At 60.8% G+C, this 16182-nt stretch overlaps 1 protein-coding gene across 1 annotated transcript; it reads left to right on the top strand.

The window, feature by feature from the left end:
- The first annotated feature begins 3598 nt into the window (after nucleotides 1-3598).
- LOC120412033 (protein sprouty homolog 3-like) lies at nucleotides 3599-15794 on the top strand. The gene is given in 3 exon segments (XM_039572120.1): nucleotides 3599-3789; nucleotides 9248-9829; nucleotides 9832-15794. Coding segments are annotated over 2 exon segments (915 nt in total). The 5' UTR covers nucleotides 3599-3789; nucleotides 9248-9294; the 3' UTR covers nucleotides 10212-15794.
- Nucleotides 15795-16182: the final 388 nt, after the last annotated feature.

The following is a 16182-nucleotide window of genomic DNA, read 5'->3' as shown; positions in this document are numbered from 1 at the left end:
GCGCGCTCGAGTTAAAGTGACATTGAAACGGGGACTCCAAGTGCTGAAGGCACAGAATTTGGGGGGAGCTGCCTCCCCCCGGCGCCTCCCTTCCATCCCTGGGGAGCGGGGCTTGCTCCGTGGGGTGTGGGAGCGGGAAGGGTGGTGCCCAGGTGAGGGAAGATGCTCAGGACGGGTGTTGGGGCTTGGGGGGGAGCAAGGGTTGGGAGAGCTGCAGGGTGGGTGGGGCGGCTGCTCCGGGGGAGCTGAGCAGCCTGGAGCAGCAGCAGGAGGGATCGCGGGGTACACCGGTGTGCCTGGGATACCCTGCTGTACCTGGGATACCTGGGATACCCTGCTGTACACGGGATACCTGGGACATGTGGGATACCCGGGACATTTGGGAGATGTAGGGTGTGTGGTACCTGAGGGATACCTGGTGCACATGGGATACCTCACACATTTGGGAGATGTAGGGTGCCTGGTGTATATGGGATACCTGGGGCACATGGGATATCTGGTACACGTGGGATACCTGGAGTATGTGGGATACCTGGTGCACATGGAACACCTGGTACGTGTGGGATCCCTGGTGGAGATGGCACATGTGGGACATTTGGGACTTTTAGGGCACCTGGTACATGCGGGATACGTGATGCACATGGGGTATCTGGTACGTGTGGGATCCCTGGTGTATGTGGGATCCCTGGTACACATGGTACTTGTAGTGCAGTTCCGTCTGGGATCACTGGAAAGCCTGAAGAAGAAGACTTGGAGCAGTGGGTGGTGACTGCTCCCAGCAATGATCTGGGACTGCCTGAGGAGCATCATAGGGAGCACAGGGCAGAGAATCCGGGGAGAGAGAGGGCCCTGAGGGCTTGGGGACAGAAAAGACGCTATGGGAGCATCACATCCCCATCAAGGCAGGGGTGAAGAGGCCACAAAGGCATGGCTTGGGTGAGAAATGTGTCTTGCAGAGGCAGGGTGTGACTTGGCAAAGGAACCAGTGCTCCAAGGGCTTTCTGGGGACATTCAGGGTCTGGAGGGTGCAGGCCCTTTGTCCCTTGATTCCCCAATGGGAGTGTAGCAGTGGGTTTTGGGCAGGATCCAGCTCCAGAGCTGTACCACAGGCACAGCAGTGCCCAGATGCTTCTCAGGGAGCTGGAAGATGGAGTTAACAATTTCCCAGCAAGGCAATGCTTGTATCACCCATCCCTTTACATCTCAGTGTCTCCTCACCCACCCTGCTCAGGTTCCCCAGGAGCTCGGGGTCGGGGTCTCACCTTTGGATTCAACACTGCTTGAGCTGCATCTACTTCTTCTGCTGGGGGGGGAGGGGGGGGGAATGTGGCTCCGGGCCTCGTCAGGACAAACCTGTTCTGTGGAAGAAGAGCTGCTGCAGAAGCGTGGGGAGCCCACAGACCATGGAATCACGGAACGATTTGGGTTGGCAGGCACATTAAAGATCCTCTAGTTCTGATCCCCTGCAGGGACACCTCCCACTGTCCCAGGCTGCTCCAAGCCCCATCCAAGCTGTACCCCTTGGACACTGCCAGGGATCCAGGGGCAGCCACAGTTGCTCTGGGCACCCTGTGCCAGGGCCTGCCCACCCTCATGGTGACGATGCACAGGCACAGCCAGCACTGGGCGCTCGCTGTACACGGCGGGAGCGGGAAATCGCGCCATGGGAAATCATTTCCCTGTCCTACTGTCCCCCTCGGGCTGGGCTGAGGTGCCGGATCCCTGCTCACTGGAGAGCCCCTGGAGACGCTGCTCCTGCTCGGCGCGGGGCCGGAACCATCTGCATCAATGAGTCAGCAGGACCCACTTAACACTTCCCCAGCAGAATCTGCTCCTCTCTCCCGACAGAATGGGCAGCTCTGGCAGGCTCTGGCAGCGTGTTACAATCTCAGCTCATTAAGGGACGCATCCTGAGCGCTTTATTGATGTTTTATGCTGCCTGGCTCCATCTTCAGAGGGAAACTCTCATTGCAGTCAATGACTACACCTCCGGCTGCTGCAGGCTGAGCTCGCAGCTCCGGCTCCGGCTCCCGGAGGGGCAGGCTCAGCTCCCACAGCTGCACTGCAAACCGTGGGGTTTGACCCCAAAGCGGGCAAAGAACAGCTCAGGGCCAGCATCCTTGTTTTCTTCCCAGGGACAAGGGAACACTCAAAAGGAAAACACAAGGAAGGAGTTGTTTTTTCCCGTGCTTATCCCTCTTTCTGTGAGAAGGAGGTGCATGACAGGGAAGGGAAATGATGTTTCCTCTCCCCCAGCGCTGCCGTCTGTTCAGCCGAAGCCCAGCCGGGTGGGTGTACCTGGCCTCCTCCTCTCCCAGCGTGCTGGGAGCCACATGTCCCCACCTCGGGAGAATCACAATCCTTTAATAAGTTCCCCAGTGCTGGCTGTTGCTTCTGAAAAGCTCGTGGCACTGTCTGGCTTCAAGTGGCTTTTACATAATACAGACTGTCAGGCTAGATGAGCATCACGGTCCCTTCTGGCCCTAAAATCTGTGAATCTCCAAATTAGAGGGCACCAGCACCTCCTTGTTTCTGGCTGATTGAATCAGGGGAATCGCGTGTTCTCTTTCTCCTCTCTCTTTTTTTTTCTCCCTCCCCTGCATCATCTTTAACTGGAGGTGAATTACCCTCCCCCTGCGCCCAGGCTTGGCAAACAGCAGCAGGAGACACCAGGCAGCTTCAGCCTTGCTCTGGGATGTCCTGCTCTCCTGCCCACTCCCGGGCTGATTCCCAGGGGTGAATTGGCTGTGGGCTCAGGCAGGGCTGGAGCTGGTCAGGCTCAGAGGCGGCTGGAAAATCTGTGAGGAAAATGGTGCCGAGCTCTCCTGATTGTTTTAAAATCCCAACTAAGTTCTCAGAGCTCCTTCGGATTTGTGACCAAGGTGTGGATGTAGAGAAACACTTTTTGGGAAGGGAAATGAAAGTGAGTGACTCCCCATGCTTTTGGGGATGTTGGGACATGCAGGGAGAATGGGAAGAGCAGAGTGGGGAGGAATTGCTGATGATCTGTGGGGATTGGTGGGGATGGGAGTTCTCCAAATGCAGGGGTCTGCAACAGGAGCTGGGGCCCTGCTGAGCAGACTCAGCTGGAGTTGGGAACCCCGGGATGTCCATCCCGATGTCGGTGTCTCGGTGCTCTCAGCTGCCCAGGGAGGACGGGCACTGACAGCCTCAAACATAAATGGGACACGCAGGAGCTGCTTCTGCCCATCCCTTTGGGCAGGACCCCAGCGGCGTTCATGGGCTGCAAGGTGGTGGATTTCCACTGGGACGAGGGGTGGGACCAATCCCAAAGGTGAGCTGAGGAGCTGGGGTGGGGTGCAGAGCGTGGGGCGCAGCGTGGGCTGTGGGAGGGCTGTTCAGTCCCTGCTCCCACACACCCCACGAGGGGAGAGATGGCCAGGAACCTACAGAAGCCTCACACCTTCCTCCGCCACAGCTCCTCAGGAGGAACCACATCCCTCTCCCAACAGCCAAAACCCCTCCAAAGCAGGGGGGCTCCATCCCAGACCCTTCCCTTGGGGGAGGCTCTAAACTTTCCTGCTTTGCAAACGCACGCGGGTTCCCAGCCCTCCTCTCCAGCGGTGCCGTGGTCAATAACTCACCGGGAGGCTGCTATTCTCCCTGCGCTTCCCACCCTCCCACTCCTCCCGGGAGCTCTGCATTCATGCCTTTTTGGCCCTCCCTCGGCAGCGAGTGAGGAATAAAGCGGCGCCGGCTGAGCACGACGCAGGCTGCCCTGGGATGCTGTGAGCCAGCGAGGGAAGCCTGAATCACCGGCACCTCAAGGTGGGAGTGAGAGATTTGGGCTGGGAGAAAGGGAGGACATCACACGTGCTCCCAGCAGTCAGGTGCTCCCAGCCAGCTGGCTGGGAATTGGGCAGCTTGGATCCTTTCTGTGCCTTTAAAGACGGAACTGAGAGCGATGGGGAGAAGAGGAGGGGCCGGTGGGAGCGCACAGGGATTCAGCCTGAAGGCTCTGAGCTGGAGCCGGGGCTGAGGGATGCTCTCAGGGACTCGTTCTTCTTGGAGAAACTCCTGGAGGAGGATCCCTGGTGGGATCCCATGGAGATGGAGAAACCCTCAGCCTAGAAATGCCTAAAATTTAGGCTGGAAAGGCTCAGCTGGGCACCATGTGGGACAGTGGACTCACTGGCCCCAGCTGGGGGGATTCCAGTGCTTCTGCTGGCATCAGCTGGGAGGGAGCCCCTGAGGTCTGTGGGATCATCCTTGTTTGTCCCATCTGTTACAGCCACAAGTGGCAGAGCCGGATTTATCCCTCTGATTCCAGGTCCTTCTCTTCCCTTCTGTCCCCATCCTGCTCTCACACACTCGGACCCTGTGTTTGCCATCCAGCCTGGGGACCTGCCTGCCCCGAGGGGGTCCTGTGCTGCTGGGGACGTGGCTGGGGGGCCTGAGGGCTTGGTGGTTTCATCTTCACCTGTCTGAGACAGGTTCCGAGCCCTCCCTGAGCTGGGGATGTCTCTTTGCTCATCTGGTGAGCACTCCCAGGAAGGATGCGTGACCACCCTGGAAGAGGAATGGAGGAGGGAGTGTGGGGGCTCTGGTGGGGTCCGTAGGTGACGTCCAGTGTCGTCAGGGTGGCCTTGTGTCTTTGGGACTGTCAATCCAGGTCCACTTTACTTATAAACAGGGCTGAGGGGTGTCACAAGGATCCCTGGTGCTCCTGAGCCACGGTCAGGGAAAGCAGCAAGGAGGGAGCATGCAGCAACTTGGGAAAACCTCTGGGATGGAAGATCCAGGTCCTGCTTGGACTGTGAGCCCAAGCTTTTTGTTTCTGGGAGAGTGGGACGTGTGTGGGCTGATTCTGTGGGTCTCAGCGTGGAAAAGCTGCTTTCCAGCCTCTCTGCCCTGAGCGTCTCTTACAGGAGCTAATTCAGGTGCGGACTCGGACTTCAGGGAAGTATCGGAGGTGGATGGCACCTGGGCTGTCCCTGGTGTCCCCTGGGAAGAGGTGAGCTGGCAGAAGGTTGGACTCGATGACCTCAGAGGTCTTTTCCCACCTTTTTCGTGATTCCCTGAGGTGACTGTGCCCGTTTCACGGTGATTTATGGATCAAGCCCAAGGTGGCGGATCCCGAGCCGCTCCTGGCCCTTTGCGGCCCAAGCCGACACGACCTGCCCACGGTGTCACACTGCCCCCAGCCCATCCCGTGTCTCTGCTGCGTCCCCAAGGGGAGCTGTCCCGGTGGGCGCAGGGGAACACCGGCCCGGGGCGCGGGAGGGCCATCCCGAGGGGCGCAGGGAGGGACACGGAGCCCGGGGCAGACGGAAGCGTTTAAATAGCGGCTGAGCATCCCGCGGCGGGGCTGGGCGGCAGCGGCGCCTGGGGAGCGCTGCGGGGCTCTGCGGGGCCGCTAATGGGCCGAGTCCATTTCAGCGGGATGACGCCACTTGGGTAAAGCGTTAAGAGCTCCGGGAAGGCAGCGCAGAGCGAGGGGGAGCGCGATGCTCCTGGGCAGCACCAGGTCCCTCCCTCCTCCCTCCATCCCTCCTCCTCCTCCCTCCTCCCAGCCTCCCGTTCCCACCGAGCGCGGGGCCCCCCCGCCGCTCCCGCTGCCCGCGGCGCGGGGCTCGGCTGCGGGGCCGGGGCTGCCCCGCTGCCCGCCCCGGGGCTGCCCCCGCCGCGCTCGGGCTCCGCGGGCGGATGGACCGGCGGCGGCGGCTGCGGGGTGAGTCCGCCCGGCGCGGACACGCGTGGGCTGCGGGACGGCGGCGGAACGCGGCGGGGGGACGCGAGTGGGCCGGGCGGGCGGGGGTCCTGGGCACGCGTGGGCTGTTCCTGAAGGGACGCGGGTCCCTGGATGCGCACGGGCTGTGCAAGGAAGCTGCGGCTCCGCGCGGTGGGGGTTGGGGTCCTGCACACTCGTGGGGTGCGCGTGGTGGGGCCGGGGCCGCGTGTGGGTCCGAGTCACGCGTGGGCTGCCCCGCACACGGGCGGGCCGCGGCCGCGGCGGGGCCCGGGGGTCCCGGGGACGCGGGGGCTGCGTGTGCGTGGAGGGGCTGCGGGACCGCGCCGGGTGCGAGCCCCGCGTGGGCTACGCGCTGAGTGGGGCCGGGGGCTCAGCCTCCCCCCGGCACCTCGCTCCACCCCGCAGCACCCAGATACGGTGAGGGGGTCCCTTTTCTCCCACCTGGCGCCCTGAGCCGCTTGCCCCCGGCTCGCAGCCACCTCCAGCCTGTAAATCATTTGCTTTTACGATCCCTCCTCTGGCCCATTATCACACGAACTTTATATGTTTGGGGCTGGTGGTGGCCATAAAGCTGGCCCGGTTTCCGGGGCTGGCATGCCCGCCTGGCAGGCAGGGTGTGAGGAGGAGGAGGCTGGGGGGACGCCCCAGGGCCGGGCAGGTAGGCAGGGAGGGGTGCAGCAGAGCCCCGGGGATGCTCAGCTCGGTGGGCTGGGATAAGGACCGACTGCAGCCCTGGAATCGGGCTGGAGCTGGGAGGGCTGGGAGGGAGCGGGGGATACTGGGCTGTCCCGGGGTGGGGAGGAGGGAGAAGTGGGGTTCCAGCTCCGGTCATTCAGCCCCTCTGGAGGACCCACAGATGTTCTGCCCAGCTCCCCTTGGTTCCCACAGGGACATTTGCCTGCCCCCAGCCAGCAAGTCCAGGTCCTTGCCTGATCCCTGCACCCGGAATCACAGCTCTGGGGGCATTCGGGCCCCAGCCCAGCGCTGGGGATGCTCCCAACATCTGTCCTTCCCAAGATGCTGTGTCTGAGCCCTGCCCCCAGATCTGGAGTGTCTGGCACAGCCGATGGCCAGCTCCTCTCCGTTCATGTCCCCGAGGCTCGGTTCCTCCTCGCGGTGTCCCTCCCACCCCAGCCGGGCTCAGGGGTCTCCTCGTGCCTCCTGAGCTCCTGGTGTTCAGAGGATTGGGGTTCCCTGTACTGGGCCAGCCCTTTGGCTGCCCTTTATCTCCCAGCCCCACTGGCTCCAGGGCAGTGGGACCCTCTGCAGGGTGTCTCCCTTTGGGGGTCCCCATGGGACCCTCACGGGGTTGGTCTCACTGGCCAAGTCCGAATGCCCAAGTACTGAGCCCAGGTGAGTGGGGATGGACACCCGGGTGTGAGCAGCTGCTCCGGGCTGGAACCTGCATCGTCCCCTGAATGATCCCGTCCCGACAGGATCTGGGTAATGAGGGCTGTGGGAATGCACCGAGGCTGCTCCCTGCTCCCCTCTGCACATCCCCGGCTGCAGGCTGGGATGGGTCATCCTTCTTCAGGGAGCACTGGGGCTTCAGGTCCCCCAGCTGTGCTTTAGCAAGACCCTCCCAGGTGAGGAGCTTGGTGGCAGCAGGTGACAGCCGGGAGAGCTTTGCCTCTGGCCTGTTCCCATCCCGGCAGGGCGCCCACAAACCTTCCCTGGGTCAGCCGTGCCCTCTGAATTCACCTTGGTATTGCTGTGACAGAAGAGGGTACCCAAATCACTTGTGGGTGTCCTGGGTGAGCGACTCCTCACTGCCTGCATCCCCCCCCCCCACGGGGAATTGCACGGAGGGGGGAAAAACCCAAATCTGAGAGGATCAGTTGCCTTTTCTTTCCGGAGAGGGGGATGGGAGAGACGAGATCTTGCTTGAACAGTCAAAGTAAGTTGCCTTTGCTTTTGCCTGCTCCTCAAGGTCAGCCTAGCTAATGAAAATCAATCTTCCCTCTGCCTCTCTCTGCTGCATGAGCAGATTCTACCTGTGGCCCCTTCACCTACTTGAAAGTGGCGGCCGCCCCGTCCTGCTGAGCGTGGGCAACGCCGCAGGGAGCTTCCTCCTGGAGCGGCGTCTTCCTGCGGGCCCTGGCACCGCGACAATGTCCGTGTCACTGAGGGATCACTGCTGTGATCTGCCAGCAAAGAACGCCTCTGTCCCGGGGAAGCTGCCTGTGCACGGGAAGCACGTATCCCATATGGAAATCTGGGCTGGAAGTGCTGGGGGGAAGCTCGTGGCTGGGTTCTGGCGCACAGCGAGCGATGTCCATCTTCTGGGCGCTCCTGGGCAGCTCCGTGTGCAGGTGGCGGAGCGGGAGCTCTGTGTCTCCCTCACTCCCAAGGCCAGGAGCTGTCCCATGGCTCCCGAGCCCGCTGCTCCCTCTCCTCTCCCAGCCCCACCGAGGGTTGTCCCCAACGGGGTCTGGCAGAGCAGGGTTTGGAGATGGTGCCATGGGGTGAAGCCTGCCAGGACGAGGAGTGGTGGGACATGGGGTCCTCCCTGCCCCATCCCACGGCCCTCGGTGGTGCTGATGTTCCTGGGCACAGCAGGCTCTGCTGCCAGCATGGCCACCCGGGAAATGCCATGTCCTGGAAACAACGGCAAAGGGCACGGCAGGGTGGTGTGAGGGGCACGATGGGGCCTGCCTGTGCCAAAGCTGCCTTCCCTCTTGTCTGTGCCAGGTTTGAAGGGAAACCTGCCCTTCCCAATGCTCCTGGTGGGGTAAATTGGCTCCTGGACTGTGGATGGGGTAAAGGGATGCTGCCGTCCACCAGGACTCCTTGGCCAGACGTGGGGCTCATTAGTTGCAATTTCATCCCTGGAAGTGTTAGAAAAAAAAGTGGACGTGGCACTCGAGGACATGGTTTAGTGGTGAACGTGGTGGTGGTGCTGGGTTGATGGTTGGAGCTGCTGATGTCAGAGGGCTCTTCCAACCTTAACGATTCCATGACTCTGATTTGTCACTGCTGCTGCCTAAAGTTAGCTGTGCTCAGGTTCCCCATCCCAGTGCTCCCAGTGCTCAGGGTGTGCTGGGAACCCCCAAAGCAGAGAGAGCCCCTGCTCTGAGGGAGACGCCGTTCCCAGCGCTGCCATGCCTCTGGATAAGTCACCGCTTCCCATTTCCCCTCCTCTGGAGAGGGCCAGCACGTGTTCTTGGGCAAGGAGAAGGAGGTGCTGGTGATGGGGTGGGAAATCCTCTGGAAGGACACAAGAGGCTCTGAAGCACGGGGAGAGGCTGTGCCCGCCGGGGTCGAGGGGCAGATCCGACAGCCCTTCCCTTGGGATGCGTCCAGCCTAAGTATTCCCAGGCACAGAAATACTCCGGGTCTGATTGTTGGAAATCCTTTCATTTGGAGTTCTCCAGCCAGCCTTTGTGTCCTGCTTTGGTCCAGTGGAAGGTCCAGGGGGCTGGAATGAGACGAGCTTTAAGGTCCCTTCCATCCCAAACCGGTCTGTGATTCAATGATTCGGATGGATGGATCCCGTAACAGGAATATTTTCTCTCTTCCTGCCCCATCCTTTAGGATTTTTAGATGTGCCCTGATGCCGCAGGGTCCCCCAGCTCCTGGAAATGCAGCTCTCTTCCAGCGTGGCTGAACTCAGCTGTGACGAGACCATGGACCCACCCGCCGAGGACTTCCAGCAGGTCCTGTCCATCGACCAAATCCGCTCCATCCGTGCCAGCAACAACTACGTGGAGAGACCGGCGGCGTGCTTCCAGCAAGCCCGCTCCAACCCCTCGCTGTCCCAGCCCCCGCACAAGCAGGAGTGGTCCCAGGACCGCCTGGCGTCTTCCACCTTCCAGGACCTGCACCGCAGCCACAGCCAGCAGCACCAGATGCCACCTCTGCAGCCGCACCTGAGCCACTCCAGCACGGCCAGCTCGGTGTCGCAGAGCACCGCGGCCTCCGAGCAGCGCCTGCTGAGCAGCCTGACGCCGTCGCACTCCGGGCACTCGCTGGTCCGGACGCAGCCCCGTTCCGGCGAGCTGAAGGCGGAGGAGTCGCCGCGGAAGGCGGGCGCGGAGCCGGCCCCGGCGCACGGGCACCTGCTGCTGTGCGAGGCGTGCGGGCGCTGCCGCTGCGCCCGGTGCACGGCGGCCCGCAGCCTCCCTCCTGCTGGCTCTGCAACCAGCGCTGCCTCTGCTCCGCCGAGAGCCTCCTCGACTACGGGACCTGCCTCTGCTGCGTCAAGGGGCTCTTCTACCACTGCTCCACCGACGACGAGGACACCTGCGCCGACGACCCCTGCTCCTGCGGGCCGGGCTCCTGCTGCGCCCGCTGGGCTGCCATGAGCGTCCTGTCCCTCCTCATGCCCTGCCTCTGCTGCTACTTTCCCACCCTGGGGTGCCTCAAACTTTGCCAGCGGGGTTATGACGGCCTGAAACGCCCCGGCTGCCGCTGCCAGAGCCACACCAACACGGTCTGCAGAAAGATCTCCTCCGCCAGCGGCACGCCCTTCCCCAAAACGCTGGACAAGCCGGTATGACCCTCCCGAGGAGGAGAAGCGGGCTTTGCTCCTCTTCCTCCCCCTCCTCCTCCTCTTCTCTCCTCCGTGCCCCTCCTCCCTCGGCTTCCTCCGCTCCGCAGTGCCCCCCCTCCCCCCACCATCACCTGCCGGGATTGGGATGGGTGACCCGGGGGTCCCCCAGGCTTTGGGACACCCTGGCTGGGTGGCCGGGGGAGCTGGCACCGAGCTGGGGGGCGGCAGTGGTTTTGCACATGCGGGAGAGGGCCAGGAGAGGCAGAGCGAGCCGAGGGTGCCCTCCCTGGCTGTGGCCCCCAGGGAAAGGTCCCCCGGAGGGTCCCTGGGGCTCTGCCCCCACGGCAAGGGTGACCCGAGGCTCCTCAGGACTCTGCTCTCCGCAGTTTTAGGAGCTGCCCCACAGCGTGGCCCTTATCCATGGGGGAGGAGACAGGTCAGTGCCTCCCTGTGCAAGAGCCCCTCGAGAGCCAGACCTCCTCCTCCCACTCTTTCTCCCTCTGCAGCACTTTCCGTGGGTGGCCTTTCTCCTCTCAGGTGGCCATAGGTCCCTTTCCCCCAGGGACTGGGGTGCCCAGGGGTCTCACCAGTGGCAGTGGCTTCCCTCCAGGCTTGGAAGCCGCTGGGAGAAGCGAGCGAGCTCCAAAATGAGGTGGCACCGTGTTTTTCTGTCTCAAAGAGGAAGAGAAGGTGTGGGAAGCTTTAGAAACCTTCTGGCAGGGGAAGGAGCTATCGGAGGCAGCCCAGCCCACTCGCTCCTGCCCGACTGCAGCAAGGGAAAGGTCCCCTCTGGGATTTGGCTGAGAACAAGGAGCTGCTTGGAAATTGCCATTCATTTCTCCTGGCCTTGGAGGGCTGCCTGAGGTGGGAGCTGCCGCCCGGCTCCATCCCACCACCCAGCAGATGCCACAGGCACCGGCTCCGTGCTCAACCCCGATCTGGTACCTTCCACCAGCACTGAATTCACTTTAAAACAATATGGCAAAGCCAACTGTGAGCAGCCACCGCTCCGGGGACTCCCCAGCGGGGCCTTCTGTCACCCTGCGTGGGGCTGGAGGACACAGGGAGCAGGAGGGGGTGTCGAAGCTGGGGACCCCGACCTTGCCTCCCCGCCAGGTTTGCTTTGAGTCCTCGCCTCGCTGAGGGGGTTGTGCCACCCACGGACAACCGGGAATGGGGCTGGAGCAAGCCCTGGGGCTGGGCCATCTGCAGAGCAGACGGACACTGGAATCCGGGTCAGGGCTCCGCGTTTCCTTGCTGGGATGAAATAACCCCGACTGGTTGCTGTGGCTGGGGGACTCCTGGTGGTCCTGGGCTCAGCCCCATCTCTGTGTAGTGCCAGCTGCTGGTTGTGACCCCGCTGGCATCATTCGGGGGGGTTTGACGCCGGGGTGGTGTCCTGGAGCTCGGCTCTGCCTGCCTGTGCCCCCTGCCAGGTGTGTGAGCACAGAGAGGAGGGAATGGTGCCCCTGGAGAAATATATGCAACACATCCCTTGGCTTCTCCAAGCCCCAGCTCCCGGGGCCCGGCCATCGCCTCCTCCCAGCCGCCTCTTCCCGTAGAGTTCTGTGGATCTATTTTTGTATATATAAATATAACGTTAGGATGGGTAGGTCTATTACTAATAATATTCATGATACTGCTGTGAACGGTGCCAGGTACAAGGCTTGGCTTCCTGGTGCACTTGCACACGCTGGAAAAGATGATTTCCCAGTCAGTTCATTGCTAATCCCAGACCCTTGATTCCCGGGGAAGGGGAGGGGGGAGAGGGAGGAGTAGGGATTGTCTGGGGGTCTGCTCTGCAGGGAGGGGGGATTCAGTGCTGGCTGAGGGGCGAGGCAGAAGTGGAATCTCACTGTGGGACTCCTCTTTCCATCCATTCGCTTTCTAAAAATTGTGGTGGATCCAAGCTCCCTCTGTTGCGGGGAAAAGCGATTCCAGGGAGTGATTCATCCCGCTTGGAAGCATTATTCACTAAATCCTGGGCTGGCAGTGCCCGGCTCCCTTGACTCAAATGGCACCCAAACATTGAACTTGAGGCTCCCAGGGGAAGGGGGATGAGTCCCATCCCTGGTGGGAGGTTTGTGCTGGAGAGTGTTATGGACAGAAGTGAAATCCTCCCCCTGACGTCGCCCAGAGCCCGGGGGGGGATGTGGGAAGATCTGTGGGTACCTCAGAACGATGCTCCGGGGTACAGAGGAACCTCCTGGCATCAGGGAGGGACAGAGCCCCATCTGTGCATTGTATATCCCTGGGGCCAGCCTGGACTCTGGAATCATTTGGATTTTGAGGCCACGACCTCCTCAGAGGATGCCCTGTAGGTGTGTGAGCCCCTCTGAGACCATTCCTGTGGCAGAAATACAAAATACATTGCAAATATATTTATCCTCATGCCAATGATTGCTTGGCTCCCTACTTCCAGGTGGTGTTGTGGGGAGACACATCCTCCAGGAGTCTCCTTCCTTTGGAAGGCTCAGTTCACTCTTCTATTGGTGCTGATTAAACTCCTTCTTCATGAAAACCAGAGAGCATTTTTTAGGGAGAAAAGGTCCCTTTTTCCCTGTGGGTTGGAGGAACCGTCTCCCTTGAATGAGAATGTGAAACAGTTCATTGAAACTTTTTAAAGAAAACTAATGAACAGAATTTTCCAACTTGCTCTACTTTGATTTTTTTTCTTCCTCCCTTTTAAACGGATCCCACTTGTAAATTTAGTTACCACCTCTGTATCTTTGCAATTCATTGCTTCCTCTCCTGATGGTGGAATGACTCAACATGTGAAGCTTCATCATTTTCACGGCCTCCCAAGTCATGCGAGCGCGGGGTGACCTCCCCCAGGTGCTGGAGCTGGGGGATGAGGGGAAGGCTGCCCATGGATCCGCTCCCCAGAGCCAGCTCTGCTTGGCACGGCCACGGCAGCGCAGCTCCCTTCAGCAGCTGGGGGGAGGCCAGGACTGCCAGGAGCTTCCACCTAATGGGCTTTTTCTGGGTCAGTGCAGCAGCTCCCTTCCTACCAGAGCCCGGTGAGGGCTGAGGAGCACGGCCAGGGCTCGGGAATGGCTCCTCTCCGTGGAGTGACAAACCTGGGAGATGCGTTTGATGGGATACTGGACATGTAGAAGGGGAGGGGTTTAAAAGCTGCAGAGTTGTGGCGCTTGGGGGCATGGTTCAGCGGTGGCTCGGCAGTGCTGGGTTAATGTTTGGACTCAGAGGTCTTAGAGGGCTTTTCCAGCAGGAATGATTCCATGATTGTAGGAAGTGGAGAGGAGGAGAGCCCCGGCTGGGCGCTGAGGGCTGCTGGACCGGAGCAGGGCTTTGTGTTCACTGAGGGCGGACACGAAAGCCACGCGCAGGACCGGGGGCTGGAGGAGTTCAGCCTGCTGGGCTCTGCCCTGCTCCTGGGGGCAGGTGTTCACCTGGAATTCCTGCTGCCCGCCCCCTCTGGGGCTCCTCGGCACATTTCCCTTCCTCGCTCTCGGCACTCAGGAGAGCTTGGGAAGCACCAAAAGCTCTCCAAGGAGAAGCACCCGAAGCTCTGGCTCACCGGGCTCGGCCGTGGTGGGGAAGGCTGTGGGCAGCCTCAGATTCTTTCCCTGAGCTTTTCCCAGCATCCTCCGACCAGATCCATCCTGCTCCATCCCCACCTCCGGCAGTTTGGTTTGCCTGCGGAGAGGGCCCCGGTTCTGGTTGGGGTTGGGAGCCCCTTTCCTGCCCCACCCTCTGTGAGTCAGATCCATCTGCTCGGGGTGTTTGTTTGCAGCTGCCTGTCCCAGCAGTTGGGTTTCTCTCTGTCCTGACGTGTCTTTTTTGGTTTCCTTTTGGGAGCGTCACATGGAGCCCTCTGCTCTCCCGCAGGGACGGATCCCTGGGTTGTCTTTCCTCTGCCAGGGAACTCGCAGGGCTGGGGGCAGACTGAGGCAGGGAAAGAGGTTCAGGTGCCAAAGGAGCAGGACGCAGGAGCTGCTGAGCAGGACCTGAGCTCCCCCTGCTCTGCTCCCCATCCAGAGCCTCCTTTTCCCACCCAGGAGTGCAAAGCTCCATCCAGGCAAGACCCTCTGATGTTTTTTGCTTCCTCCAAGGCTTCCCTTGGTCCCACTCCCCCTTTTCCCCACTGGCAAATCAGTCCCAGTGGGGACGGGTCATGGGGGCCAGGCTGGGTCCTCCCATCCCACCCCCACCCCTCCTGCTGGAAGGGCCAAAGAGGTCCTTGGGCTGCTGTGCACTCATCCTTGAGAAACATCAGTGCCTCAGAGAACAGGGGGGAGCTCTTTGTGACTCACAGATTCCCCTAAAATCCCACTGAGTCCTCTCCTGCCCATGCCCAGGGGTGAACCCAAAGACTGGAGGGAAAATGCCATTGAGCCAAAGCCTGGAATCAGAGATTGGGCACGGCTCTGAAGTGTGGCACAGAGGGGTGAGCCGGGGCTGAGGGCAGCTGCTGTGGGACTGGCAGAGGAAGGAGCCCACTGTGCCCCAAACCCCTGTGCCCAGCACCGCTGCTGCCGCTCTGTCTCTGCGGTGTTCCGAGGAAGCTGGGAGGAGTTCAGAGCTGGGAGTGGAATGTCTGTGATAGGAATGTGATAAGGGCTGACCCCCACCCCAAAGCTCAGGCTTGCTCTTTAACAGGATCCAGCTCAGGCTTGGCTCCTCCGAGGAGCACGTGGAGCCCATGGGATGCTCACTGAACCAGGGGGCCCAAACCTGAGCTGGGACTTCTTGGGGCTCAGTTTGCTGTGGGGTATTTCTCCGTGAGCACCAGGATCTCCTGCAAACCCTCCTGGAGCCACGCTGGGAGCTGGGATCTGTTCTCCTGCCTGGGGTGACATTGCAGAAGTGTCCCCTGAGGGCACAACGCCGCTGTTCCCTGGAGGGGCACGGCAGGCAGGAGGGGTTTTGGATGGAGTGGGCAGCGGGAATGTGTGAGGGAGGCGGCGCTGGGCCCCTCTCCTGCTGCCCCCGAAGGGTTTTGTCATGAGCAGGACCAATCCCACCCCGCAGAGCTGGGTCTGGCGCGAGGAGGTCCCACACCCTCTGTCCCAAGGTCCCCCCAAGCCCCAGGCCTGGCCGGCCCCCACCTTGTCCCTTTGCCCCGTTCCATCGGGATGCTCTCCTAGCAGCGGCCCCCCATCCTCCTCCTCCCCTGGTGTCCTCAGCACAAAGCTCTCCTGGGAAGATCCCCCTGGGCTCCACAGGACAGCCCCAGGATCCCGAGGCTCTCATCCCGAGTTCCTGGGTACAAAACCCTTCTGTACAGCGTGTAAAGATCCCTCCCCGGCTCTCTCCATTCCAGTCCCTTTCTATAAGGTATAATATATGTTTATAACCTGATGGCTGGTTTTTTTGACAATACTCTTGTACCTTTTAAGGGAAAAAAAAATTAAAAAACCAAAGTATTTATTTGAAAAGTTTATTTTAAAGATAAGAAAAAAAAAACCTATTTATTTTACTGCACCCTCTTCTGTTTGGTTTTCCTCTCTTGCAAAGCTGATAACTGTTACAGAACCACTGCTGAGGTGAAAGAAGTGATTCTATGAGTGGCTTCACAAGCCCACTTAGAGCAACTATTCAATAAAAATATATATTAATTTTGAACGTGGTCTGGTTCTTGTCTCCTGGGGAAAGGCTGGCTCCGGTGGCAAAGGGCGGGAGCAAAGGGTGGGGGGACCTGGGTAAGACATTCCTGAGTCCTTGGGGGCTTTCAGTCACCCCACAGAGATTCCGACATGCTCCCAAAGCCTCTCCTGCTGCCGGAAGAGAGGGGGTGATGCCACAGGGCCAGGGATGTCTGCTGCAGGAGGAGCTGCAGCTGGGACCTGGCTCCCTCCCCATCCTGCTGCTGGCACTTTTGGAGGTGGGTTTGACCCAAACCAGGAGGACTTTGGGCCACACCCCAGCAGCTCCTGGGCCTCGCTGGTGCCTCTGGTCCCTGTGCACGTCACAGAGCTGCGGATCCCAAAGCCCTGCTCGTACGGAGTCCAGA

Source organism: Corvus cornix, chromosome 4A (genome assembly GCF_000738735.6).
Source record: "Corvus cornix cornix isolate S_Up_H32 chromosome 4A, ASM73873v5, whole genome shotgun sequence".
In the NCBI taxonomy this organism is placed as follows: Eukaryota; Metazoa; Chordata; class Aves; order Passeriformes; family Corvidae; genus Corvus; species Corvus cornix.
The sequence above is the reverse complement of the archived record's forward strand: the minus strand, read 5'-3'. Positions and strand labels throughout refer to the sequence as shown.